This window comes from Gopherus flavomarginatus, chromosome 1 (genome assembly GCF_025201925.1).
Source record: "Gopherus flavomarginatus isolate rGopFla2 chromosome 1, rGopFla2.mat.asm, whole genome shotgun sequence".
NCBI lineage: Eukaryota > Metazoa > Chordata > Testudines > Testudinidae > Gopherus > Gopherus flavomarginatus.
The window spans coordinates 49,830,400-49,855,541 of NC_066617.1; the positions used below are offsets into that span (position 1 = coordinate 49,830,400).

General features: G+C 44.9%; 1 protein-coding gene across 1 annotated transcript in view; it reads left to right on the forward strand.

The window, feature by feature from the left end:
- Positions 1 to 20,272, forward strand: part of WNT2 (Wnt family member 2) — a 35,685-nt gene extending 15,413 nt beyond the window's left edge. The window contains exon 5 of the mRNA XM_050936344.1: positions 20,043 to 20,272. Within this exon, the coding sequence (XP_050792301.1) occupies positions 20,043 to 20,272 (230 nt within the window). The remainder of the gene's footprint in view (positions 1 to 20,042) is intronic.
- The last annotated feature ends 4,870 nt before the right edge of the window (positions 20,273 to 25,142 follow it).

Here is a 25,142-nt window from a genome sequence, read left to right on the forward strand (position 1 = left end):
CATAGTGCTCCATATCTGAGCTCACCCGAGCAAGGCATTCTTGAGATACAACCTCCCTGACCAAAAAAATTCAAGTGACATCAACATTTTACAATTATTGCAGAGTTTGGGCAGCTCAGGGGCTCAAATGAGAGCTCAAATCCTCCCAAAACAGATATCACTCACACAGGATTGAGCTCAACTAATGTCTGGCACCCACTGCCCCTTTGGGGAAGCAACATTTTAAAAGTCATGCAGGGTAAAAGTTGGTTCTGAAACATGGCTCAAGCCAAACTGAGCCAGAGAAAGCCAGTTACGAATATGCAGCAGGAATGTGGCTCTGTTGCAAGCCAGAGTATTTACAGCCTGATGTCAGCCTATGTGGATTTTTCAAGGTGGCATGCAATGGCCAATGAACCTTGGCAGCCCCAAGTGCTGTGAGTTTTGAGTCCAGCCCTTGGCAGCTTTCTGAGTATTGTAATGATTAGTATAGACAGCACCTCCACCACTATGTGGTGTAATATCTTTATTGTAGTGTTGTCATTGTCTTATATGTTATTGTGTTGGGGTTTTTGACCTGACTTCAGGGAGATAAGCAATAAGCGTGATGTTACCTCTGTGTCAAATTTGCAGAAGAACTGAAGCTCAGCAGTTTCTCTTTGAAGTCTGGTCCTGAAGTTTTTTTGCTGCAGGATGGCTACCTTTAAATCTGCTATTGTGTGTCCAGGGAGATTGAAGTGTTCTCCTACAGGTTTTTGTATATTGCCATTCCTAATATCTGTTTGTGTCCATTTATCCTTTTCCATAAGGACTGTCCAGGTTGGCCGATGTACATAGCAGAGAGGCATTGCTGGCATATGATGGCGTATATTACATTGGTGGATGTGCAGGTGAATGAACTGGTGATGGTGTGGCTGATCTGCTTAGGTCCCATGATAGTGTCGCTGGTGTAGATATGTGGGCAGAGTTGGCATCGAGGTTTGTTGCATGGATTGGTTCCTGAGTTAGAGTTACTATGGTGAGGTGTGCAGTTACTGGTGAGAATGTGCTTCAGGTTGTCTGTGGGCAAGGACTGGTCTACCTCCCAAGGCCTGTGAAAGTGTGGGATCATTGTCCAGGATGGGTTGTAGATCCCTGATGATGCGTTGGAGGGGTTTAGCTGGGGATTGTATGTGATGGCCAGTGGAGTTCTGTTGGTGCTTAAAGTCTAGTCACAGGGCTCTTGCCAGCTGCAGGGGGCAGAGTTAAGGTTGCAGAATGGAGCTGCTGTGTATTTGAACTCTGTATTTCCTGGTTTTCTGAGGTTTCAGTATAGGCACACACACTGTTCTGGAAGGGTGTAAGGCACTTTAACCATGTTAATATGTTACTAATGTGGTAATAAAAAGAAGAGAAGTCTGTGAAAGGGAGGCAAGTTAAGTAATGCACAAAAGATTTGCCATACCATGACATCCGTTCAGTGGAGGTAATTAACAGGTTGTGAGAATCAGATTGCTGTGACGTATCCATAGGTAGCAGTGAGAAGCACAGGGAAGTGCAAGTCACCTCTTCTGGATATCTCTGCTTGTTTATGATCCAAGTTTTACTCTGAATACACATGCTGGAGAACAGCTGCACATCGCACATCGAGTCAGTGGAAGTTTTGCTATCAACAGGGCCAAGATTTCACCGAATATGTGTAAATTAAGTAGCCTTTCTGATCAGAGGATTCGGTCTGGGCCTTTCAGGTACTACTTAGTGGTCTTTGCAGGTGCTCTAAATGCCCATCATGCTCTCTAATAGTGAGTAATGGCATCAAGTCTAATATCTTTATCTGGATGTATTTTACAGGCATGTTGTAGCACTGTACACAGGGCTGTCCTTAGGATTTCTGGAGCCCTACGCAGTATTATTAAACTGGTGCCCCTTTGCCTGCACAACTGGTGCCCCTATGCCAGCGCATTTGGCTCTGTAAATACTGGTGCCCCTATCCTGCCCCTATACTGGTGCCCCAATGCCGGGCCAACTGGTGCCCTTACGCCAACTCATTCGTCTCTGTGAATACAGCTCCTGCCTTCTGCCTAGTAAGGAGACTGCAGCATATGCTGGGTGTGCGGGAGCCGACCCACTCTGACCTGCTGTCCCAGTCATGGGTGTGGCTCTGTGCTGGAGCACTCACGGGGAAAATGTAGTGGGTGCGGAGCACCCACCAGAACCAAGCTTCCCCCTCTGCTCCCTCCCCCTGCGCCTCTCATGCACCGGTGGCCCCACGCTTACCAACTCCTCCTTGTCCCTCCCAGCATTTCTGGAGCGCCGCAAACAGCTGATTTGCGGCATTCAAGCTCTTGGAGGGAGGAAGATGAGGTGGGGAAGAGGCGGGATGGGGGTGGAGCAGGGGCGGGAAGAGGCGGGGCTGGGGTTTGGAGGAAGGGTTGGAGTGGGGGCAGGGCTGGAGCGGAGGGGGGGTTGTCGAGCACCCTTCCCCCTACCCCCAGCAAGATGAGAAGTCAGTGCCTATGGTCCTAGTGGTGCCCCAAATTTTCAGGTGTCCTACGCAGCCACATATGCCTAAGGATGGCCCTGACTGTACAGAGACTGACTTCATAGCCTAGAGTTATAGAAACAACTTTCTCTTTGGAGGCTGCTTCTTTCATTGTAAATTCTGTGACACATTTTTCCCTAAAAGAAGAGGCCTTTACCCAAACATTTGTAAGTGAAATGCTGTTTTACAGTCTCTTTGTAGGAAGTGCAATGCATTCTGTCAGGCTTGTTATCTCAGAGGTGATCAGGCATTTTTCTCAGCAGAGTATTATCTTTACTTGTCTGCTGACTCTGTCAGATCTGCTCAGAGGCTGTAGAGTCTGACAAGTGCTTTTATTCATCTCAAGATAACACTTTAAATGAATAATTTCTTGCTGTTCTAAGAGTCTGAGAAATTGCTTGTTACAAAGGGTAATTTTGGGGGGAAATGGTAGTAAATCTTTAATGTAATAAGGGAATATGTAGTTCAGCTCTATGAGATTCTGTTTGCTTATTCCAATAATACAAAACAAGTCTGATAAATTAAACAAACATGGATCAGACTTTGACAAAGATGACAGAAGCAGTTGAGCTGATTTTTTTTCTTGCTTAATTTTACTTCGCCAAGTTGCAGCCTCCACAGGAGCAACCCCATGAAATTTTGTATTGAGGAGGATTATAGAAGTTTGAGTTGGGAAACATTTGTTATCTAGCATGTCAGTCCCAACTAAATATACTGTAATAAAGCTTGTTTATGTCACTGAACATAGCTTGTCTGTCATTCCCCAGGGAATTCAGACATTTTTATGCTTGGAAGAATACCCTAAGATTTCTTATCATTTCTCTGTTATCCTTCCTAAACATGGTACATGTATAAATTGTAATTGTGATCATGTGTGATGACCACCGTCGTGACCGATACCAGGGATTCAACTAGAGACTTCCAGGGCGAAAAGTGTGAGTTTCTCTAGTTTGAGCTAAAGAGCCATGCTTACCAGTTATGGGTCTGTTACAGCTCACATCTTCTGTGATTGGGCACACTGGGGAATGTAATGCACAATGACCAGTGAGTTACAGATGGTCAATTGTTGTATTAACTTTGGGTTAAAGGACTGAACCTAAGGACCTTCTACATAAATATACTGGCCTATCCATGTGTCACTGTTGTGAAGGCTTTTACTCTCTGTGCTGGCTTTTATCTTAAGTAAACAGTCAGTCATTAGAGGGTGCTAGAGTGGGTGTTATGGTTAAGCTCATGTGTACAGATCTCACAGTCCACCTAGTGGAAGGCACTAATGCATGTGTACGCTATTCAGTACATGATAAAACACAACTCACTGGTACCGTACCGGCCCTTGTGGAAGGAGTAGAGGCAGTGTTTTATGAGGTAGTATCACATGTGCCAAGCACTAACAGCCAAGTGGTTGGTAACTGGGGTATGCAGTGGCCCAACATTTCAGCTAATGTTAATGCTTCATGCTACAGCTGAGGACTTTTTACAAAGGATGTAGGGTGCGATGGTCCAAAACCCTTGGCATTTGTTTATCTCTGCTCCTATTGAAACCAGAAGAACTTTTTTACCATTGACTTCAGTGGCAGCAGAGATAGGCCAACACTGAGTGCTTTTTGAAAATCCCACTCCTTAACCGCTTAGAAATCCTGACATATTTCACATACTCTTTCTTCACCTTCTTATAAATTGCCAGAATGAGTAAAGACTCAGCAAGAACAGCCTGGACAATATGAGACCTCAGGAGCCATTTCCGTAAACCTCTGTAGCTGAGTAAATCAACTGACAGGAGAAAGGCATTAATTAGCATGAAGTGCTGATCCGTGGGGTGATAAAGACGACAAAAGGCATTGGTTGTTTTGCTCCCTCCATGAAGATAAGTCATGCAAGTGGATTCCTCCCATCAGCTGAGTTTGCAGCTCAGAGCGCAAGGGAGGAGGGGAATAAAGACATCCTAACAAGAAGAAACTGTATCTCCATGCTGCTTGGATCCAGGGCAGGGGGATTACTAGGCATAAGCAAGAGGTCCCCAGTGCTTAGCCTGGGTTAGCCTTATAGGTCATGTAGAGCTTGCCTATTATAGAAGCTTCTATTACCTTTTGATACTTAAGATTGTAACTCATTTGGGCATATATGTTTATCTGCTTTAACATTGTAAATAACTCTTGTTTACTTTCCCTATTAATAAATCTGTGTATAGTTTATTATAGGATTGGCTACGAGCATGGTCTTTGGTATGAAATTTAAGGTGCAATTGACCTGGGGTAAATGACTGGTCCTTTGGGACTGTGAGTAAGCTAAATATTGCTGTGATTCTTGATGTAAGGGACACCTCTATCACAATGGTACACTCACTTGGGGGGCGAGATAGATCGGCATACCCCAGGGGACCATCTGTAACTCCATGGTTAGGCTGTTATAGTGCCTGAGGACTTGTGCTTGATGACTGGTTGGTAAAAGCTAAGTACAGAACTCACAACCAATTTGGGGTTTGTGCCCTAGTGATTTAGTCACAAAGGCTCACGATACAAATGCTCAAATATTGCCTTACAGTATGGACTACAGAGGTTATAAGTGAGATTAATGCATGCAGCAACTGACAGGCATTCAATGAAATCTAAACACATTCCTTTAGTTCTCATACCCATTTTAACATACTACACACAGGGGAGCCAGCCTTATTCCAGATATGTATTTGCCAGCATTCCACTGAGGTATTGGGGACCTTGGTATGAGCTAGCACCTGGTCTGCCTGTCACAGCATGGGCAGGTTGTTCCTAGGCCTGGAGGATCTCGGGCTGCCATATCTGTCCCTGGGATCCTTTGAAGGTCATTTTACATTAGAACAGTGGTCAGGCTGTTCATGTTTATGGGGGGAGTGGCCCAGCACCCAAATGGTTCTAGGACTGGGTGGTTCAGTGCTGCTAAATCCACCTTTTCCTCCCTAACCATTTTTGAATGTGTGGGGAGCACTCCACACTTGGATCAGAAAACTGAACAGTATACATTTTGTGACCAGACTGACAAATTGATCTTTACACCAGCTGGAAGAGCTTCACATCCAGTTGATGGCATTGCAGAGATATTTAATCTGCTGGACTAACAGTGGTAGATGCTGTTGCTTCTGTGTTCATCTACCCGTATCTGATTGCTTTGGATATGTCACAGAATTATTGCGCCAGCCCAAATTAGCAATTTACCACATTTCAAAGACTTCTGTGACCAAGATTGGCTTGAAAGCAGAATGAGATATTAAAGCTGCAAGGTGTAAATTATTGGTGTTGGGCTTGATATATTGTGTTATTACTTTAAGTATGTAACCCGTGATGGGTAACCAATTCTGGTGTGTGTCCAAAGCAGGTAGCCCTGGTTACCAGCATACTGTCAGTCACTGAGCGACTATTAGACATAGATCTCCCAATCCAAGCATTTAAAATACCTACAGTTAAATCCTGGGCTCACTGAGTTCCACTGACTTCAATAGGGGCAGAAGTTCACTTGCAGTGGCACATATAGTACAGAAACTGCATGCCCAGCTAGCACGGATATAATAGCAATGCAGACAGTGAGGCACTGCTTAGGCGAGTAGATAGGGCAGAGTGCCCTGCACACCTTAATCTAGGATTTATACCCTACATGGCTCTTTACGTGCCCAAACAGTGCCTCCCATACCTACATGGCTATTCATAGCAGTGTAGTGTCCTGCTGTCTCCCTGCTACTGGAGCCTTTCCCTGCTGCGGTGAGAGACCTCGGCAGAGGGGAACGGTTCTGGCAGTGGGAAGATAGCAGGGGAAGCGTAGGTGGCAGGTATCATAGGCCGGGGGAGGCTGAGCCTCCCCAAACAGCTCCATCCCCCAGGCTTCCTACTGTAGTTCCTGCTCTTCTGAGGCCCAGGCTGACTAGGGCTGGGGCAGCTGGGGCTCGGGCTGCACCATGCTGCCTCCCCGGCGCTCGGGGTGCTGTGACTGCAATGCCCACCTGGCGCTCCAGGGCTTGGGCTGGGAGCACTGGGACTCTGCTCCCTGCCCACCCAGCGTTCTGGGGTGGGGGTGCATCCTGGCTGCCTGGTGCTCCAGGGCTTGGAGTGCTCGAGCAGCCCATAGCAGGGATGTGGGGGGGTGGCAGCTGCGGTGGGGGTGCTCAGGGCTCCTGGGGCGGGGGAGAAAGAGAAGGGGAGGATCTGGGCCTCAGGCAGGAGGGGAGAGGCTGTGGGCTAGCCTCCCAAACAGCCGGTTCCCCTGCCGCCCATGAGAGAGAGGCTTCAGCACTCCTTGCTGCTGGAGCCCTTTCCCACTGCTTCCCTTTCTGCCGGAACCTTTCATTGCAGTGTGTAGCTACGCATACCCTACGCGCTGCTGCAGGCATAGACTAGATCAGTGTTTGCAACCTATTATCATTGTGGGCCGCATACCTGTGCCGCAGATTGCAAACCACAGTGCTCCCCCCCCCAGTCTTCACCACAGCCCCCTATGCCCAGTGCCCCCACCCAGAGACCCCTCCACAGAGTGGGGCCAGGAGCGGTACCCCAGGTGTGGGATGGACAGCAGCCCCAGACCTGGCCACATGGACCTGAGTGGGGCCAGGTTGTGGCCTTTAGCACACAGCTGGGCTGCAGCTGTGTGCTAATTGGGCCACAGGTTGAGAACCACTGAACTAGGTCATAGAGAGCTAATAAAAGGTAGCTCTCCTTCCAGGTTTCTCTCTGGTAATGCTGCACCAGTGTGCCAGAACATGTTCACCTGCCTAGGCTTGGAAAAAAGAGATTTAAAAAAAAATGTTGATGAATAATAATGATTATTTTATGCATTTTTCCCCAATTTTTATCGATTAACATTTTCACAGTTGCAGGACATTGGAGGGTCAGAGAATAGGGGGGGTTGGACAATAATTATTTAATGACAATATAAGTTGCTATTCAAAACAAAGTTTCATAGCTGTTAATACACAATTTGTCAACATCACATGTCAAAATATAGAAAGTAAATATAAAGTATGGAGATCTACTGATCTCATACAGCTGGAAGGGACCCTGAAAGGTCATTGAGTCCAGACCCCTGCCTTCACTAGCAGGACTAAGTACTGATTTTGCCCCTGATCTCTACGTGGCCCTCTCAAGGATTGAGCTCACAATGCTGGGTTTAGGAGGCCAGTGCTGAAACCACTGAGCTATCCCTCCCCCCTTCTTACTGCAAATGCTATTCAGTTCTTAAGCAGCACTTTTCTTACTTTGCCTAGCTGTATGTTTCAATAATTATCAGTGGAAATGTTTTTGTTGTTTTTTTGTGTATGGTAAAATTGACATTTACCGATTAAAAACCTAATCCTTCCAAGCCTACCTGTTGTATACTGTTAAAAAGAGATTTCCTCACTCACTTCTGAAAATATGTGACAGATTTTAGTGATCATTAGAGTGAGGGATAGACACGCTGTGTACAGATATATGTTTATTGCAAACTAGATCTGTGTAAGAACTCTCCTCATTCCTGGCCTGAAAAATCCTTGTTGTTGCAGTCCTGGATTTCTCCTGAGCACAGACTATTTTTTGTGCCAAATTTTGTAGCACCTGAGTTATAAATAAACATCTACCGGGAACTCCTGATCTACAAGATGAATGTCTAGATAGTAAGATGATGGGAACATAAGTATGAATATGTTAGAATCGAACACCAACTCAGAGGCTCCTTTCAGTGGTGTTGTTAAATTCCTTTATAATAAACTCTTGTCATATGCCACACTGCATATATGGAAATTGGTATTTAAAAAATCAGTGCAAACTAAGAAGTCACATCACTACGGGCAAGTTTTCTAATTAACAGAAGTTTAAAAAAATCTTATACTATAAATTAGTGTTTACATTTAGTTGCTTACCCCAAGGTTTTGGGAATAGGAGAATAATTGTTTTCAGCAACAGAATTCTCCCTACATTAGTCCCCACAAATAACCTGGGCAGAGAAAGGGGTAGATGTATATGCATCATAAAGGTAGCAATATTAAAAGCTGTGGATATTTTGAAGATGTGGTTGCATGTTATTCCTAGGCCTGACAGTTGCAACATTTGAACAGCAAACCAGGTAGCTCTGGGGAAGCTTTTGACAAATTACCATATATTCCTGTCTTATTGGAGCTCAATCATATTCCATGTGTATGGCATTTTGTGGTATGCATTTAACGTGAAATGAGAAGTAGAAAATACTCATTCTAGCGCAGCCTAGTCTATGTAGTTCTTATACTGCCCACATCACTGTAGTATTTGTGCACTTGTCAGTAGTGCACTAAGTGACATAACTAACATCTGTCATGTACGGTTCATTCTCTTTCTGATCTCCTCCTGAGGAGAACAGTGTATGCATTGTAGTGTTTTGTTTTGATGGGGTTTAGTTTTTGTATTTTTTAAAATGTGCAAAGTGTTTTGTGTTTATATTAGAGAAGGGAGGTCAAAAAGTGCACCTGGCACTTGGAGTGGAAGTTGGTGACATTTGTGATGGTGCTTAGTTCATGGAGGAGTTTGTTGCACACACTCGGAAAGGACTGCGTATCCCTAATGTAGCCCAGTTAACATTGCCGTACAGTAAGAACTAGAGTTGTCTGAAAAATGCAAATCCCTTCCTGAGACAAATGTCATGTTTTTGAAAAAATTTCATCCTGAATCAGGACTTTGTTTTTTTCAGAAACAGATTCCAGAAAAATTCCTTTACACTTCTCTGAAAATGGAATTTTGGCAAAATTTGGGTAAATTCTATTTTTTGCCAGAACTGTAAAGGAATTTGTTGGCTCAGTGCTGCCCTTTTGGAAGCCTTTTATCTATTTATCTTTCTGCTGGCAAGTAGCAAGTGAAATTGCCAAGAGCCTTCCAGATGGGCTGCTGGAAGCTGAGCACCTTCGATGTCTGTACAAATGCAGGAGCATGGGAAACAAGCAGGATGAACTGGAAGTCAGGGTATATGAAGAAAATCATGACCTAATTGGCATTACAGAGACTTGGTGGGCCAACTCCCATGAGTTGGGTACCAGCATTGGGGGATATAGCTTATTCTGAAAGGATAAGTAGGGGAAAAAAGGGGAAGTGTTGCACCATACATCAAGAATGTATACCCTTGCTTCAAGGTCTGAGAGGAAGTGAGCGACAGATCTGCTGAAAGTCTCTGGGTGAGGACAGAAAGGGAAAAGAACAGTAGTGATGTTATGATGGAGGTCACAAATCAGGAAGAGGAAGTGTACGAGTCATTCTACAAGCAGGTAAGAAGATTAACTAACACACATGAGCTAGGATTAATGAGGAATTTTAACTTCCCGGATGTGGTATCTTTTGGAAGACTTATTATAGCAAAACTTAATATGTCTTGAAAATTCTTAGCATGTGTAGGGGACAGCTTTCTGATTCAGAAAGTTGAGGAAACAAATAGGGGGTCATCCATTTTGCATCTGGTTTTGACCAGTGGGGATGAATTAGTTGCAAATGTGAAGGTGGTTAGGAACTTGGGAAGAAGTGATCATGCTCTGATAGAATTCAAGATTCTGTAGAAAGGAGGCCATGAGAACAGTAAAACAAGGATTCTGGCCTTCAAAGAGACTGATTTCAACCAACTCAGAGAAATAGTAGGCAAGTCCCATGGAAAGACCAAATAAGAAGAAAAGGAGTGAAAGAGGGTCTGGCAGTTCCTAAAAGAGGCAATACCAGAGGCTCAACAACAAGCTATTCTGACACAGAGGAAAGGTAAGAAGAGTCACAGAAGGCCAGGGAACTTTTTAGCTATCTAAAACCCAAAAGAGATACAGACAGGATATGGAAGGAGAGGCACGTCACCAAAGAAGTATACATGGGAATAGCGTGAGCATGTAGGGACAAAATCAGAAAAGCCAAGGCAAAGAGTGAGTTACAGCTGGCAGGAATGTTAGAGACAACAAGAAGGGGCTCTTCAAACATGTTGGACAAGAAAGAAAGGAAGATCAAGGATAGTGTGGGTCTGCTGCTCAACGGAGAAGGTGAGTTGGTAATGGAAGATGATAGGAAGGCAGAGCTGCTCAGTGCCTACTTTGCTTCAGTCTTCTATTTATTTAATAATGGAGATATCCTATCTCCTAGAACTGGAAGGGACCTTGAAAGGTCATTGAGTCCAGCCCCCTGCCTTCACTAGCAGGACCAAGTACTGATTTTTGCCCCAGATCCTTAGGTGACCCCCTCAAGGATTGAACTCACAACCCTGGGTTTAGCAGGCCAATACTCAAACCATGGAGCTATCCCTCCCCTTTTGTCTTATAAAAAATAATGTGACTGGATGACTAGTGAAATTACCATAGATGATAAAGGGGAATGGATGCACCTTGGGATAAGTAAAGAACACATCAGGGATTTTCTGACCAATCTGAATGAATTCAAATTATCAGGGCCTGATGCTGTTCCCCTGAGGAATTAGCTGAAGAAATCTCAGAGCCACTGGCAATAATATTTGCAAACTCATGGATGGCCATTTTACCCCAAATTTAGGCTTTGGGGTGCCCTTATAATAACCTGCCTTAATAAAGAATAACCTCCCTAATCTGCTTTTCCTGGGGTATGGGTCTCCAGAGTAGTTAAGGAAACACTTGATGGACATGAATATAACCTTCCAATAAAGGGAGCGACACAAGCAGCGTATTTTCCAAAACAAAATATATTTTAATTAATGTAACTAATAATCCCTACTACAATATGATCTAAAACCCTAAATAAGAATCAGATCCCTTATTGCAAGTTAAAGAGCATTTACATTACAATTGCATACAGTTTAAATTATTCTAAGTGAGACGCTTTGCTACAAATGGCCAGTTTACAACAAAGTGCTGATAGCTATTCTTAACTTATACTTTAAATTGTACATAGGTAATATACAAATCTCACACACACACACTTCAAGCATACACATCTATTCTATACTATATGGTAAATTTATAGTTGAAAAAAAAAATCCTGCCAAGCTCACCATATCCTTTGATTTTGAGGTGGTGTTGCAAATGTTGCTACCACTGTAGTTTCTTAATCAACTTACTCCAGTCATCTCCATTTCTCCCTTTGCAGAGGCAGCTCACTTCCTGCTGCCTCTATCCTATCATCCCTTAGTTTTGTTTGTGTTTGTGCTGATGTTGTGGCTGCAGCTTTAGGTGCTTTCTTCAGAAGTGCTCTCCTCAAAATTCTATCTAAACTGTCTTTTCAGCTGCACTTCTGTTGTCTTGGTCATGCGCTGATCTCTTTCTCCAGCAGTTCTTCCAGGATCTCTGCTTGTTGGCTCCTGAGTGACTTCTGCCTGCTGGCAGCTGACCTTTTATGCTGTCCCAGTGAAGCTTCCTTATATATCCTTAAGCAAGTACCCCCTTCACACATGCTCAGTGCGAACCATTACCTCAGAATTCTGGTTGATAGCTCTGACCTGTCTCTCACCCTCTACTGCACATGCTCAGTAGCTACCTCAATTTTCACCGCTGGGCATGCTCAGCCTAGAGATCTCTCAGATCTAGTCCAGTGGTAAGTGACCTGCAGCTTTCAGTTGGTGAAATGATTTCTGCTTCTTCAAGAGAGAAGCCAAAGACACAAAATGGAGCTTAAGAATACAAAAATACAAAATTGAGTCGGGAGTTTTTCCCGTACCAACAGGAGAGGTCCCAGGAGACTGGAGAAGGGCTAACAGTGCCTGTCTTTAAAAAGTGGAAAAAGGAGGAGCTGGGGAACTATAGACCTGCCAGCCTTACTTTGATACCTGGGATGCTAATAGAGCAACGTATAAAACATTTGATTTGTGAATAACTGGAGGATGAAGGAGTCATCACTAGCAGCTAGCATGGATTTATGAAGAACAAATCATGCCAAGCCAGCTTGATTTCTTTCTTTGACAGGGGACTAGTTTGGTAGATAGGAGAATGCAGTGGACATAATATACCTGGACTTCAGCAAGGCTTTGACATGACATTCTGATAAGTAAGCTGGAGAAATACGGGCTTGATGGAACTACCATTAAGTGGATACAAAATTGGTTAAACAACTACAAAGAAAGAGTAACTATTAATAGAATGATGTCAGATTGGAGGGAGGTCTCAAGCTGGGTTCCACAGGGATCTGTTCTGGGTCTGGTATTGTTTAACATCTTTATTAATGACTCGGATGTAGGCAGGGCCAGCTCCAGGTTTTCTGCCACTCCAAGTGGCAAAAAACCAACCAACCAAACAAAAACCAATTGGTGGCACTTCAGCGGCAGCTCAATTGCACCGCTCCATTCTTCAGCGGCAGTTCGGTGGCGGGTCCTTCATGCCCTCTCTTCCTCTTCGGTGGCACCTCAGTGGCAGCTCGAAGTGGAAGAAAGGGACTGAGGGACCCAATGCTGAATTCCCGCTGAAGATCTGGACGGGCTGCCCCAATAGCCGACTGAGTGCCGCCCCTTTGTACTGGCTGCCCCTAGCACCTTCTTCCTTTGCTGGTGCCTGGAGCCAGCCCTGGATGTAGGAATAGAGAGCATACTGATCAAATCTGCAGATAACACAAAGTGAGGGGAGAGGGAGAGGTGAAGGTTGCCAACGCTTTGGATGATAGAGCTAAGATTCAGAGGGTTCTTGAAAAATTGGAGAACTGAGCCACAGACAATCAAACTGAAATTCAGCAAAGACAAATGTAAGGTGCTACAGTTAGGGAAGAAAAACCAAATGGCCAAATTCAGAATGGGAATAACTGGCTTGGAGGTAGCACTGCTGAGAAGGATCTGGGAGTTGTGGTGGATCACAACCTCAACATGAGTCAGCAATGTGGTTGCAAAAAAAGCAAATGCAATTTTAGGTTGTGTTAACAGAGACATAGCATGCATGTCACAGGAGGTGATAGAACTAGTTAGAGATAAAAAAGAACAACAAGAAAATGTTCTGCAAATACATTAGAAGCAAGAGGAAGACCAAGGACAGGGTAGGCCTGTTACTCAGTGAGGGGGGAAAACAATAACAGAAAATGTGGAAATGGCAGAAATACTCAATTCAATAAGGCCAAATGCAAAGTACTCCACTTAAGGAGGAACAATCAGTTGCACTCATACAAAATGGGAAATGACTGCCTAGGAAAGAGTATTGCAGAAAGGGATCTGGGGTTCATAGTGGATCACAAGCTAAATATGAGTCATCAGTTGCAAAAACTGCAAAAACACTGTTGCAAAAAAAAGCAAACATCATTCTCAGCTGTATTAGCAGGCGTGTTGTAAACAAGACACGAGAAGTAATTCTTCCACTCTACTCTGTGTTAATTAGGCCTCAGCTGGAGTATTGTGTCCAGTTCTGGGCACTATATTTCAGGAAATATGTGGACAAATTGAAGAAAGTCCAGAGAAGAGCAACAAAAATGATTAAAGGCCTAGAAAACATGACCTGTGAGGGAAAATTGGAAAAATTGGGTTTGTTTTGTCTGGAGAAGAGAAGGCTCAGAGGGGACATGATAACAGTTTTCAAGTACATAAAAGGTACTTTACAAGGAGGAGGAAGAAAAAATGTTCTCCTTAACCTTTGAGGCTAGGACAAGAAGCAATGGGCTTAAATTGCAGATTGGGTGGTTTAGGTTGGACATTAGGAAAAATTTCCTAACACTCAGGGTGGTTAAGCACTGGAATTGCTTAGGGAGGTTGTGGACTCTCCACCATGGAGACTTTTAAGAGTAGGTTAGACAAAGGGATGGTCTAGATAATACTTAGTTCTGCCATGAGTGCAGGAGACTGGATTAGATGACCTCTCGATGTCCCTTCCAGTCCTACGATTCTATGATTCTACCATTCTACTCGGTGCTGGTTAGCCTCAGCTGAAGTACTGTGTCCAATTTTGGTTACCAATGTGACCAAAGGATCCAGAGGCAAGCGACAAACATGATCAAAGGGATGGAATGCAAGCCATATGAGCAAAGGCTGAAGGAACTGTGTATGTTTAGTTTGGAAAAGAGGGGATTGATGGGAGACATGAAAGCAGTCTTCAAATACGTGAAAGGCTGCCATAAAAAATATGGAGAAAAGTTGCTCTCTTCATTAGAGATTTTCAAAGGAAGGCTGGATAGCCATCTGTCTTAGATGGTTTGGACACAAAATATCCTGCATCTTGGCAGGGGGGTTAGACTAGATGACCCTTTTACCCCATGATTTTATGATTCTATCTGTCCTAGGGTAAAATCCTGCCCCCATTGAAATCAACAGCAAAACTACCAAGGAGGTCAGGATTTCACCCCTGGTATTCTGTTAAAAGCTGCCTTTAGCTGCCTGTGTCATTGCTCCAAGCAACTGGAAATCAGACAAAACCTTTCAAGTTTGAAATGAACCTATATCTAAGATAAATAATATTGTTGTCTCCTTCCAAGAAAGTGCCTGCATCTGATCACAGCAAATCCTAATGAATAGGCCCTGATCTTATGTAAGGGCTCATCTGAGGTCTTCCTGCTGTATCAAGGAAACTAACAACACAACCCTTTCTTTAGTCAAGTTCAAGAGACAAATCAAGGTGAACAGTTGCTTTGCTTGTTCCTCATTGGAAGAATAATACCTGGCTGCCCGCTGTGTGACTGTTTCACACTGTTTTCGGCTTGTTTCACACAAATCACATACAGCAAACAGAGCACAAAGCAACTGGAAACTCAATCCAAATCATGGTTGTTATAGATTAGTGTTCTAGACATGCTGCAGTCCATGGGCAAGACTTACTTCCCATCAGCAAGTTAAAACAGTACACAAAGCAAGGAATAGAACAGATGAGAGGGGTTACAACAGGAATCAGGTTAAGTGTATGTGGGGTGGCAAGGAGAAATTCAAAATAAATTCTCAATACCAGGCATTAATCATGTTGGCCACAGGCTTGTCCATACAAGTCTTCTGCCTGAGCAGAGACAAGAAACAGTATTGTGTTTATTCAGCCACTGGGGGTGAAGTGATCATCCTATACACTTGAACATGCCCAGAATCCCATAACATGCCTAGGACACAGCAGTGATCATCTGCACATTTTCAGGGAGGACAGACTAACTTAGAGTTTTGTTCTAGAGACAGAAAAATGTCCTGCTGAGAACTAAGTAAAAATGGCTGATCTCGCCTACTCACGGGACTCCCATCATGCATTGTGGAGGCCTGGCCAGAGGGAAGGTTGCGATGCTTCACGGAATATGCAGCTCGGCCAAGGAGCCAAGCCCAAAGGGGAGACTGGGGACAGGAGGCAGCCTGGCAGCTCAGATGCATACAGTTTAATGTCAATCTGACCTAAAACAAAATATTTCCTTTCAGTTCAACAAATGAAAAAAAATGTTCAAGTTAACCCTGGAAAAATTAGAAAATAGAGAGTATTACAACATCCAGCTGAAATGTGCCCACTAGCCCGTTGACCAGGGTGCATTGTGGGAAAATTCTAGAGCTATAAAGTGAATCCAGCCTATTCTCACCATGGGGGGAATGGCAGAGGTTCTCTGAGTCTTGCAAGAGGCATTTTCATGTTTCATAGAACTGTAAAATGTCTCCAGTGCCTTCCTATGCTTCTTAAAAAGCCTGGAAGTGGAAAGGAAGGTCCCACTTTAACCCATGTTAAGGAGGAGTAAGAAGAGTTGTTTGTGTTTATATTGAATTTATTCTCAGGAGATTTCAGAGCACTTTATACAGGCCACATGTATCAGCCTCATTCTACAGGCAGGGAGACTGAGTTGCACAGGGCCAGTTAGTGGGCCTCAAGTCAGCTGACCCTGGATTAGAGAACCCAGGGCTTGAGTATCTACACTGATTGTTAATCTAATGTTAAGAATTTTCTATCCCAGGCTTGAACCTGGGGCACTAGTGTCCACAGTGCAACTTGTAGACCTGAGTCAAACCAACCATATCCCAGACTCCCTAGTGCCTGCCTGAAATGTGGCCTTTGACCTTGATGCACTGTAAGAAAACTTGACTGTCCCCTGCATGTTACAGAACGTTTGAACTGACTGCCAACGCATCCTGCCAAACAGTCATTTTGGTCTCTGTGCTCCCAGCTACTGGAGCCAGCACTGTGTAGGAGGAGCCTTTTGAAGGATTCTCTTGCTTGCACTTTCACTCCTGTGTCAGGAAATGGGCAGGGCTTCTGCGAGATGCTGGTGGCTTTTTTGGTGGCATTTTCTGACCTACCAAAAGCACCTGACACAGCTTATGATGGAGCAAGAGGAGGAGGACTCAGACATGGCAAACTCGATGCTGCTTGTGACACTTGGTACAGCTGCTGATGTCCCCTATGAACTTCTGGAGCAGGGCCACAAGCACACACTGGTGAGATCACATCATCATGTGCTCTTGGGATGACCACCAGTGGCTCCAAACTGTTTGCATGAAGAAAGCTACATTTCTGGATCTTTGTGAGCAGCTTTCCCCAATCCTCTATGAGAGCACCCATGCCAGTCCAGAAGCGGGTTGTTATAACAGTCTGGAAGCTGCTACCCCAGACTGCTACAGGTCTGTTGCCAACCAGCTTGGTATTGGAAAGTCGACTGTGGGTAAAGTGGTGGATGTTTTGAGACAATCGGGTGTGTGCTTTGCCCCTAGGTGGTGAGTATAAAAGAATATTTCTGAAATAATTGCTGGCTTTGAGTGAATGGAGTTTCTACACTGCCCCAGGGCCACTGATGCACATGCCCATAGTTTGCCCTCCTCAAGGAGCACATGAGTACATAAAGCGCAAAGGGCACTACATTGTTTTGCAGGCACTAGTGGACCACAAAGGCAGATTTATGAATGTCTAATGTGGACTGTACAGGAAAAGTTCCTGATCCTAAGGTTTTTCGCTGATCGGGAGTCTACATTCCTGGACAGACTGGGACACTATGCCCATCAGATGACATTGTCATAAACAGAGTTACTGGCCCCACCGTTATTCTGGGGGCCCTGCTTACCTGCTTTTGCCTTAACTTATGAAACCATATTCTGATTTCAGAGGCCCTGGCAAAAGACTTTAATTTCACTCTCAGCAGGTGTAGAATTGTTACTGAATTTGCTTTTGGCAGATTGAAATCCTGTTGGAGATATTTACAGACCCATTAGGATGCCAATATCATCATTGCTGTCCACATTACTGGGGCTTGCTGTACTCATCACAATTTTTGTGAAGCCAGAGGGGAGCCATTTCCCCATGAATGGACCTGTGACAGTGAGGGGTTGCTGAATTGGTACACTCAGCTAGAGCGTGCAGCTACCACAGCTGGAGCTGGATGCAACATTCACACTTTATGGACTTGCATGGCCCCACAGAAGAGAGAGAATGTGCTTGTGGGGTGGGGTGGGATGTGGCTCATTGATTCTGGGGCTTTCAATGCTTGGGCACTATGGACTGTCTGGACTACCTCTAACTGAAATGGACTAGATTTGTGAATGGAAAATGTTTCCACCTCCTCCTTGCACAGTTCACCGTTCCCAGGCAGTTTGTTACAAGTGGCATACTTACAGGCATGGCATTGTAAGGTGATTATTTTTAGGAAACAGGAATGGCCCTAATAAAAATCTGTGCATATCCAGTAAAAATTCACTTTCAAGGCATTTTTACTCTGTGCATTTCCTGGTTGCCATTTTGAACTCCATGTGGCGGGGGAGAGGTCAGAGGGAGAGCCAGCCGCTGACATATAATTCACCATTAATGGATATACTCTGCTAGCCGGGGCTTCTAATAAACTTTGCATTGTTTCAGAGGACGGAAATCCTTCCCATTCCTATATTAATAAACATTAAAATGAAGCCAGAAACTTATTAGGCTCCAGGGCAGCTTCTGCCCCTTCTGTGTCTGCTGCAGGCTTCATGTCAGGCTGTTTCTCATGGGGGCATCAAGCAGCTCCTCTGAGTACCGTCCCAGGATGTGCTGCTGTTGCTCCTGTAGCAAAGCCTCCTGGGGGACCAGTTTCACCAACAGAGTCACTTCACTGTCCTCACTCAGTGCCTACTGCTGGCTCCCATCAGTCCCTATGCCGGATTCTGGGGCTAGCAGGGCACCAGCCTGGCTGACCAGGTGACAGTTGGCTCTGTGCTCAACACAGTTCCCAGCACCCAGTCAAACTCCACATACAATGAACATAATGTCAGCGAGTTGCTCAAGATGCATTTCTGGTCCTTGATTTTCTGGTGCTCTTGAGCTCCTTAATCTGCTCCCTGCATTGGTCACTGGTCTGGTAAATTTGCAAAGCTGCCAGCTTCTTTGCTATTTGCTAGTATGTGTGGTCATTCCTGATTCTCTTACTGTCCATTGTTTTTCTGGCCTCCCACCAGAGATTCACCAAAATGAGTCTGTGCTCCTGTGACCATGAAGCAGTGTGCTTTGCAAAACCCTTCTTCTGTTCAGTCTCCGTTGCAAACACAGGAGGCTCTCTGCTGGTGTGGTTGCGGCTTGGCAGTCAGACTACAATGGAAGGGCTAATGCTGACTCACTGAGCCTCTGCACTACAAGAGGGAGGGTTGCTTCCATTTTCCCTGGAGTCGATTAGAGAGTTTTGGGGATAGAAGAGACAATGGAAGTTGGTCCCTGGGACAGTGGGATACTTTTGGCAGACTCCCGGGCCTGAGTTGGAGATCAGGGTTGTGTCTACACTGCAAAAGGAATAAAGCTCAAACCCTGTGTCATGTCTTGACTTGGGCTTGAATCCTGCACCGCCCCCTCAGGGTCCTAGGAGCCTAGGTCCAAGCCCAAGTCTGAAAGATTTGTGTGCAGTTGGAGGCTGGGGTTGAGCTGGAGGCTGGGCCCTGATTTACTTTGCAGTGTAGACATAGCCACAGATGTTTTAAGCCAGAGCAATTGTCCCAGGCCTTGGCCTGAGAGGCCAGCCCACTGGTGCCACCATCAGTAAGTGTGTACTGCTGGCTGGCTCCCCTGGCGTTGGGTGTTTCTGTGCTAAATTTTTGGTAGGAACTGCTTCTGCCTTCGCTGCTTGTTCCCTATATAGATAAGACACCACTGTTGGGGGTCTTCTGTCATAGCCAGCCCACAGTTCCTTTGTAAGGCTTCTTTTCTCCCCCTTTACCCAGCAGCCACACACAGTGGCTCCCTTCTAGTCTTCAGGCTCTCACAGCATTGAGCGTAGGTGCCTGGCTGCAGGTGGGTACCTGGCAAGGAGGGAGTACATATGCCTGGGTGAGTGGTGGTAGAATTAAAACAGCAGGGAGGCAGGTGAAGTAAGACACTGTAACACTAACAGAAATGAGCCATATCTAGAACCACTGGCTCAGTTCCTACCTCCTCCTCCCCTCACCCAAAGTGAGGTTTTTGCAAAACCAAAAATTCCCTATCTATAATTTGAATGCAATTTTCCATAGTATTTGCCCTTTCTGTTGCTTGATATTGAGTCGCAAGTGGTCTGGTGCTGGAGAATCAGTCTGTCCCTGGTGCTCTCAACAAGCAAGAGATAGAATGTGAAATTAATTGGTTGATCTTTCCACTTCCCATTCTGCAAAGAGAGACACATCTTGCTTTAATGGCCTCAAGTGCCTGGCTAATGGTTGTTTTGCTTACGTATTCTCACATGTTTTCTACCGTTCTTGAAAATACCCCACATCTTTTCAATTGCCTTTTAATGCATTTCCATTCTAGGCTCCCTCGGGACAGCTGGGCGGGTTTGTAACCAAACCTCCCACGGTATGGACAGCTGCGAGGTGATGTGCTGTGGAAGAGGTTATGATACTTCACGGATCAGCCGGATGACAAAATGCGAATGTAAATTCCACTGGTGCTGCGCTGTGCGCTGTCAAGACTGCCTGGAGGTGGTGGACATACACACATGCAAAGCACCGAAAAGTGCTGGATGGATAGCTCAAACATGACTATGTGGGGAGACTGGCATTCAAATGCTGAACCTTTCAGAATTATGCAGGGAGTATGTCTAGGGCATTTGCTACCCTTTTTCAAGTTTCGCCTCCCTTTCAGTGTAGAGAAATTGCTGAATAATTAATATAAATTATGTTGTAGCCAATTTACATTTTTGAGGTTGTAATATTTTTGTGCCTTTGCTCTCAGTGTTTGGAAACAGTGAAACTTTTAATTCACCGTTTTTTAAATGCAGCACATAATTCACCTGTGGAAATCACTATCACAAGATGTTACCAAAGCCACGGTTCAGAAAGAGGTGTGACATTCATATGAATAAGAATGTCCACTGTTGCCTTATATAGGATGAGGTTTGTTAAAACTTCCTTCAAACCATATAGTCCTGGTCCCAGTCAGGCATAGCACGATGGAGTGGATGGACCATTGCTCTGATCCAGTATAGCAATTCTCGTGTAGTGGAACCTTTGACCCCAGTGTGGCGTAAAGGTGTTCTAGAAGTAACTTTCTCCATCTCCTGTCAAATGATAGGGCTGCCCTTTTGTGGATTGCGTGGGGCCAGTTCTGCCTTTGTGTGCCTGTTTGCAGTCCCACGGATGTCAACATGCTGCACACTTAAACTACAGGCCATGATGGAAAGCGAAGGAAATTGCAACCAATTGCATTCACCCATGGTATTTCCTCTTAAAGAGTCAGAGCAAGTCTTTTAGTTACATTTGCACTGAATTCTCAATTTAAAATCTACCTTAAATTTAGTAATGTGAATCGCTGATATTTTTCCCCTGCAAATGCAATGTAATTAAATGGAAGGAGGACATTTATTTCTCAGACCCTTTGTTAACTAGCTTTACCTGAGCAGATGTATCAAACTTAGAAATTAGTTGTTCACCTCCCTTTGGAAAAGGGACATGAAATATCTTGGGCATAAATATGTTTTTAATTATTTTTTTTTACTAACTGGGTAAATGTGAAAGCACCTGCAGCAAGCCTGTGTAAAACAGAAGCAGCTTGTCTCATTAATAATATTCTCCTGCTTCTCACATGAGTGGAACATGAACAATCTTGCCTAGTGGTTGGAGTCATGCCTGGTGGTCAAAGCAGGAGTCGAACTCCAAACAGGAACTGGAGCCAAGCATCACAGCTGGTGCTGAGGAGCCAGAGAATCAGAGCTGGCGTCTGGGGGTATATCTACGTTACAATAAAAAAACGACAGCATCGATTCTCAGAACCCAGGTCAATTAACTCAGGTTCAGGGATGGCAGGCTACAAGGCAAATAATTGCTGTTTAGCTGTTAAAGCAGCAAAGAGTCCTGTGGCACATTGTAGACTAACAGACATATTGGAGCATGAGCTTTCGTGGGTGAATACCCACTTCGTCGAATGCAAGTTTAGCTGTTCAGGCTCAGGCTGGAGTCCGGGTTTGGAGACTCTATGAGAGTGGTGGGTTTCAGAACCCAGTCTCCAGCCCCAACCCAAATGTCTATGCCACAATTTTTAGCCCTGCAGCCTGAGCCAGTTGACCCCGCCCATCTGTGGGTCTTTTATTACCATGTAGAAGTACCCTGAGAGTGATAGAGTCAGAGCTAGCATCAGAGGCCAGGCTAGCTGCCTGATGCATGGCTGGAACAAGGCTGGAGCTATCACAGCCATGGGCAAAGACTTTGAGCAGCCAGCTGCACTGCTGCTACTGTGCCTAAGAGCTGGTTTGCTGTCTCTTCCACCGAATCAGGCAGCGTAGCCAGTCTGTTATAGGCCAGCTGTGCTCATTGGTTGCCCGAAGTCTGGCTCTGCTGCAGGCCCTGATTCCTGACACAGTGGAATCTATTAATAACTTTCATTCAGTATAGTTAAAGGGATACTCTCAGCTCTGACTTTTGTCCCCCACCCAAACCCCCATTCCCCAGAATCAGATTTTCTGAAAACAGGTCCTGCAAAGTTGGATATTAGTAAAGTGTACATTGGCCCTATATGGGTGACTTTAGGTCAAGCATGGCCTGGTCTTGGTTCAGCACAGAACAATGGATTTCTGGGAGATGTAGACCCCAGAGGGCACCTAGCAATTGTAGATACAATGGGGCGGAGTGCCAGAGAACGTAAGGAACAGCTTTCCCTGAGAAAAAGAGAGACCATAGAATAAGGTGAGACCCGAAGTGGGGCTCTCTGCCAAGAGAGATAGGGGACGACTATGTAAAGGGCCTGTGAAAAAAAGGCTATAGAAAGGGGCCTGTGAAGAGGCAGGAAGCCCAGGGAGAAGAGTCAAACTAAACTAAACTAAGAACGATATAGATATAATCTACGAAACAGCAGGAGTTTAGGGTCAGGGAACAAAAATGGTTCCACGTGAAAAAAGACTGAGGCTGGTTTCATTTCCAAAGGAGAGAAATGTAAGTAGGGACATCGTAGAGCCATGACATTATGCAAAATAGCAAATAGTAAAAAGAAGATGTACCTCTCCTCCCCTTGTTTGTGCATCACTCTAGGGCTTAGGTGGGATATGTGGGGTGTCTGGACACATAGAGGGAGGTAGCAGTGCGCATGCCCAGAGGCAAAAACCCAAGTGCCTGCGGAACTTTTACCCTGAAAACATAGGTGCTGAGTGAGTTTAGGCACCTAGAGGGTTCGGCACAAGCCAAGCAGAAGTTTTGTTGATTGCAATAGTGCCTTTAAAAATAGAATTTAAGTGCTTAAACCTGGGTGTTAGGTGCCCAAGTATCGTTGTGGCTCCAGGCCATAGTGCTTTAAAACAATAATTTAATGAAGCCTTACAGCTTTCCTGTGAGGTAGGTGAGTAGTATTGTATCTTTTCAAAGGTGGAGAAGCTGAAGCCTTGACCACCCCTCCCTATCCTCGCATCCCCTTTCTTTACTTATGTTCAGGACAAGAAAGAAGGAATGGCGAGTCTAGCCACAATAGCTCCCTCCAATAGACTTTACGATCCTGTATGATCACACCAGCTTGTATATTACTGCATCGCTGAATGATGAGCAAAACAACAGGCTCACTCTGCTAGTCGTAATAAGACATTTCCCCAGAGGGAAAAAGATTGGATTTTGCTACATAGGGGATGTGTGGCTGCTGAGTCAGCCAACTGTTTGACTACATTGTCAGGGTATTTACGTGAAAAACAGCTCACACTGAGTTTCTTCTGGCAGTAGCATGTTTCTGCATCTTCCTCCAGGAAGGAGCTCTTTAAAGCATTTGCCTTTTTCGGTGGGGGAAGGGTACTGGTGACACAAATGTTGCTGAGCGAGGCACTTCACTGACAGCTGTTCAATTAAAAAAGCAATAGTGAGTTCAGACAGATGAGCGATTTGGGTGACATCAGTTGTCTTCATTATGACCTTCAAGCTCAGTCAGCCTGAAGCAGGGACCCAGAAGTGCAAATCTGTACAGCAGCCACATTGCACCACAAGCATTAAATAAATCAATAAGCAGCATACGTGTTTCATTTGCAGTTTTGGCTCCTTGGTTTGTTGCCTTGACGCCTGGGGTTAAAACAGAGGTACGAGGAAGAGCTGGACTCTGGATTCAGCCATTTGAGCTAGGCCATTGTGAACAGAATTCAAGTGAGGGAAATGAAATTATCCCCAAGGGTATGGAACAGATTTAGCTTCATGTTCATTCATGAAGAAGAACCAGGTGTCCCAAGACAGACATTTTAATTTCTGAAAAATCTGCTAGAAAATATGTCAGATTGTGCAAAAGGCCATGAGGTTTTTATTTAATTATTTAAAATATGCAGCCTGTGCTCTAGGAAAAATATCTATTCTGCTGAAGCATGGAATATCAGGCACGGCTAGCCAACATCTGAAACTCTTCTGGACATGCAAATATTTTGGAACTATTTTCTAAAAAACAAACACAACTGCCCCTTCCCACTAGAATTATATGGGCATGGCTTTCTTTCATGAGAAGCCTCAACAAAGGGCATCAGTGTCTCTTAACTGGATTGGGGGGAAGAGCGGCCTTTAACAAGGGACAGAGTTATTTTACATGGCAGGGAAATGGTTGTATGCTGCTCTGCAGCCACAGTATTCCTGCTCCTTCCCTGCAAGTGGCAGCAGACATTTCAATAGCTCATTTCTGTCACTCAGGTCATGCACAGCTTCTTCAATGCTTAGCCGGTCAGACAGTGCGAATGTTCGTCATCTGGTCCATTCAAGAGCTTGACAATGCCAAGAGTCCAACAGCAGAACAGATTTGATGCACCCATGTAATAGGGGGGGTCTGTCGCTGGGCCGCCTCCAGCCCTTGGTTGATGGAATTTTATCCCGACTGTTACAAGTCACCCAGAGAATGGTGTTTGCTGGCACATGTTGTGGCATTCTGGCGACATGTCCGAAAAGCATAATATACTATCTGCGGCCTATTGGCCCAGTAGTCTGTAAACCGGTGTGACCGTAAACCTCTTGGTTATGAATGAAGTGGTTCCACCTTATGCCTAATATACAATGTTGGCATTTTGTGTGGACAGCCTCCAGCTTTGCCGAGTCCGAGCGGCAGTGTGTCCATTTTCACAATCGTATGGCAGTAGGGAGACGCTGCAGCTCGAATAGATCCTGAACTTGGCTGTCATGTGGAGATGATGCTGATTCCATATTCTTTGTAAATGAGCCATGTCAGATGCTGCTATTCACTGGCTCATCGCTTTTAGCACTTCTGGCTGTCAAATGAAAAAAAATCAGTTAACGTGCTAATAGCTTCACCTGTAGCATCAGCCCCCCCTGCACTCCCACACACACACTCTCACAGATCACGACACACACGCACGCACGCACGCACATGCGGACAGATGTAAGCAGGTTTTCAGAGCTCTTTAAAATAGCTCCCATTAAAAGTAACACCAGTCATGCTGATGTAGTAAGGCTG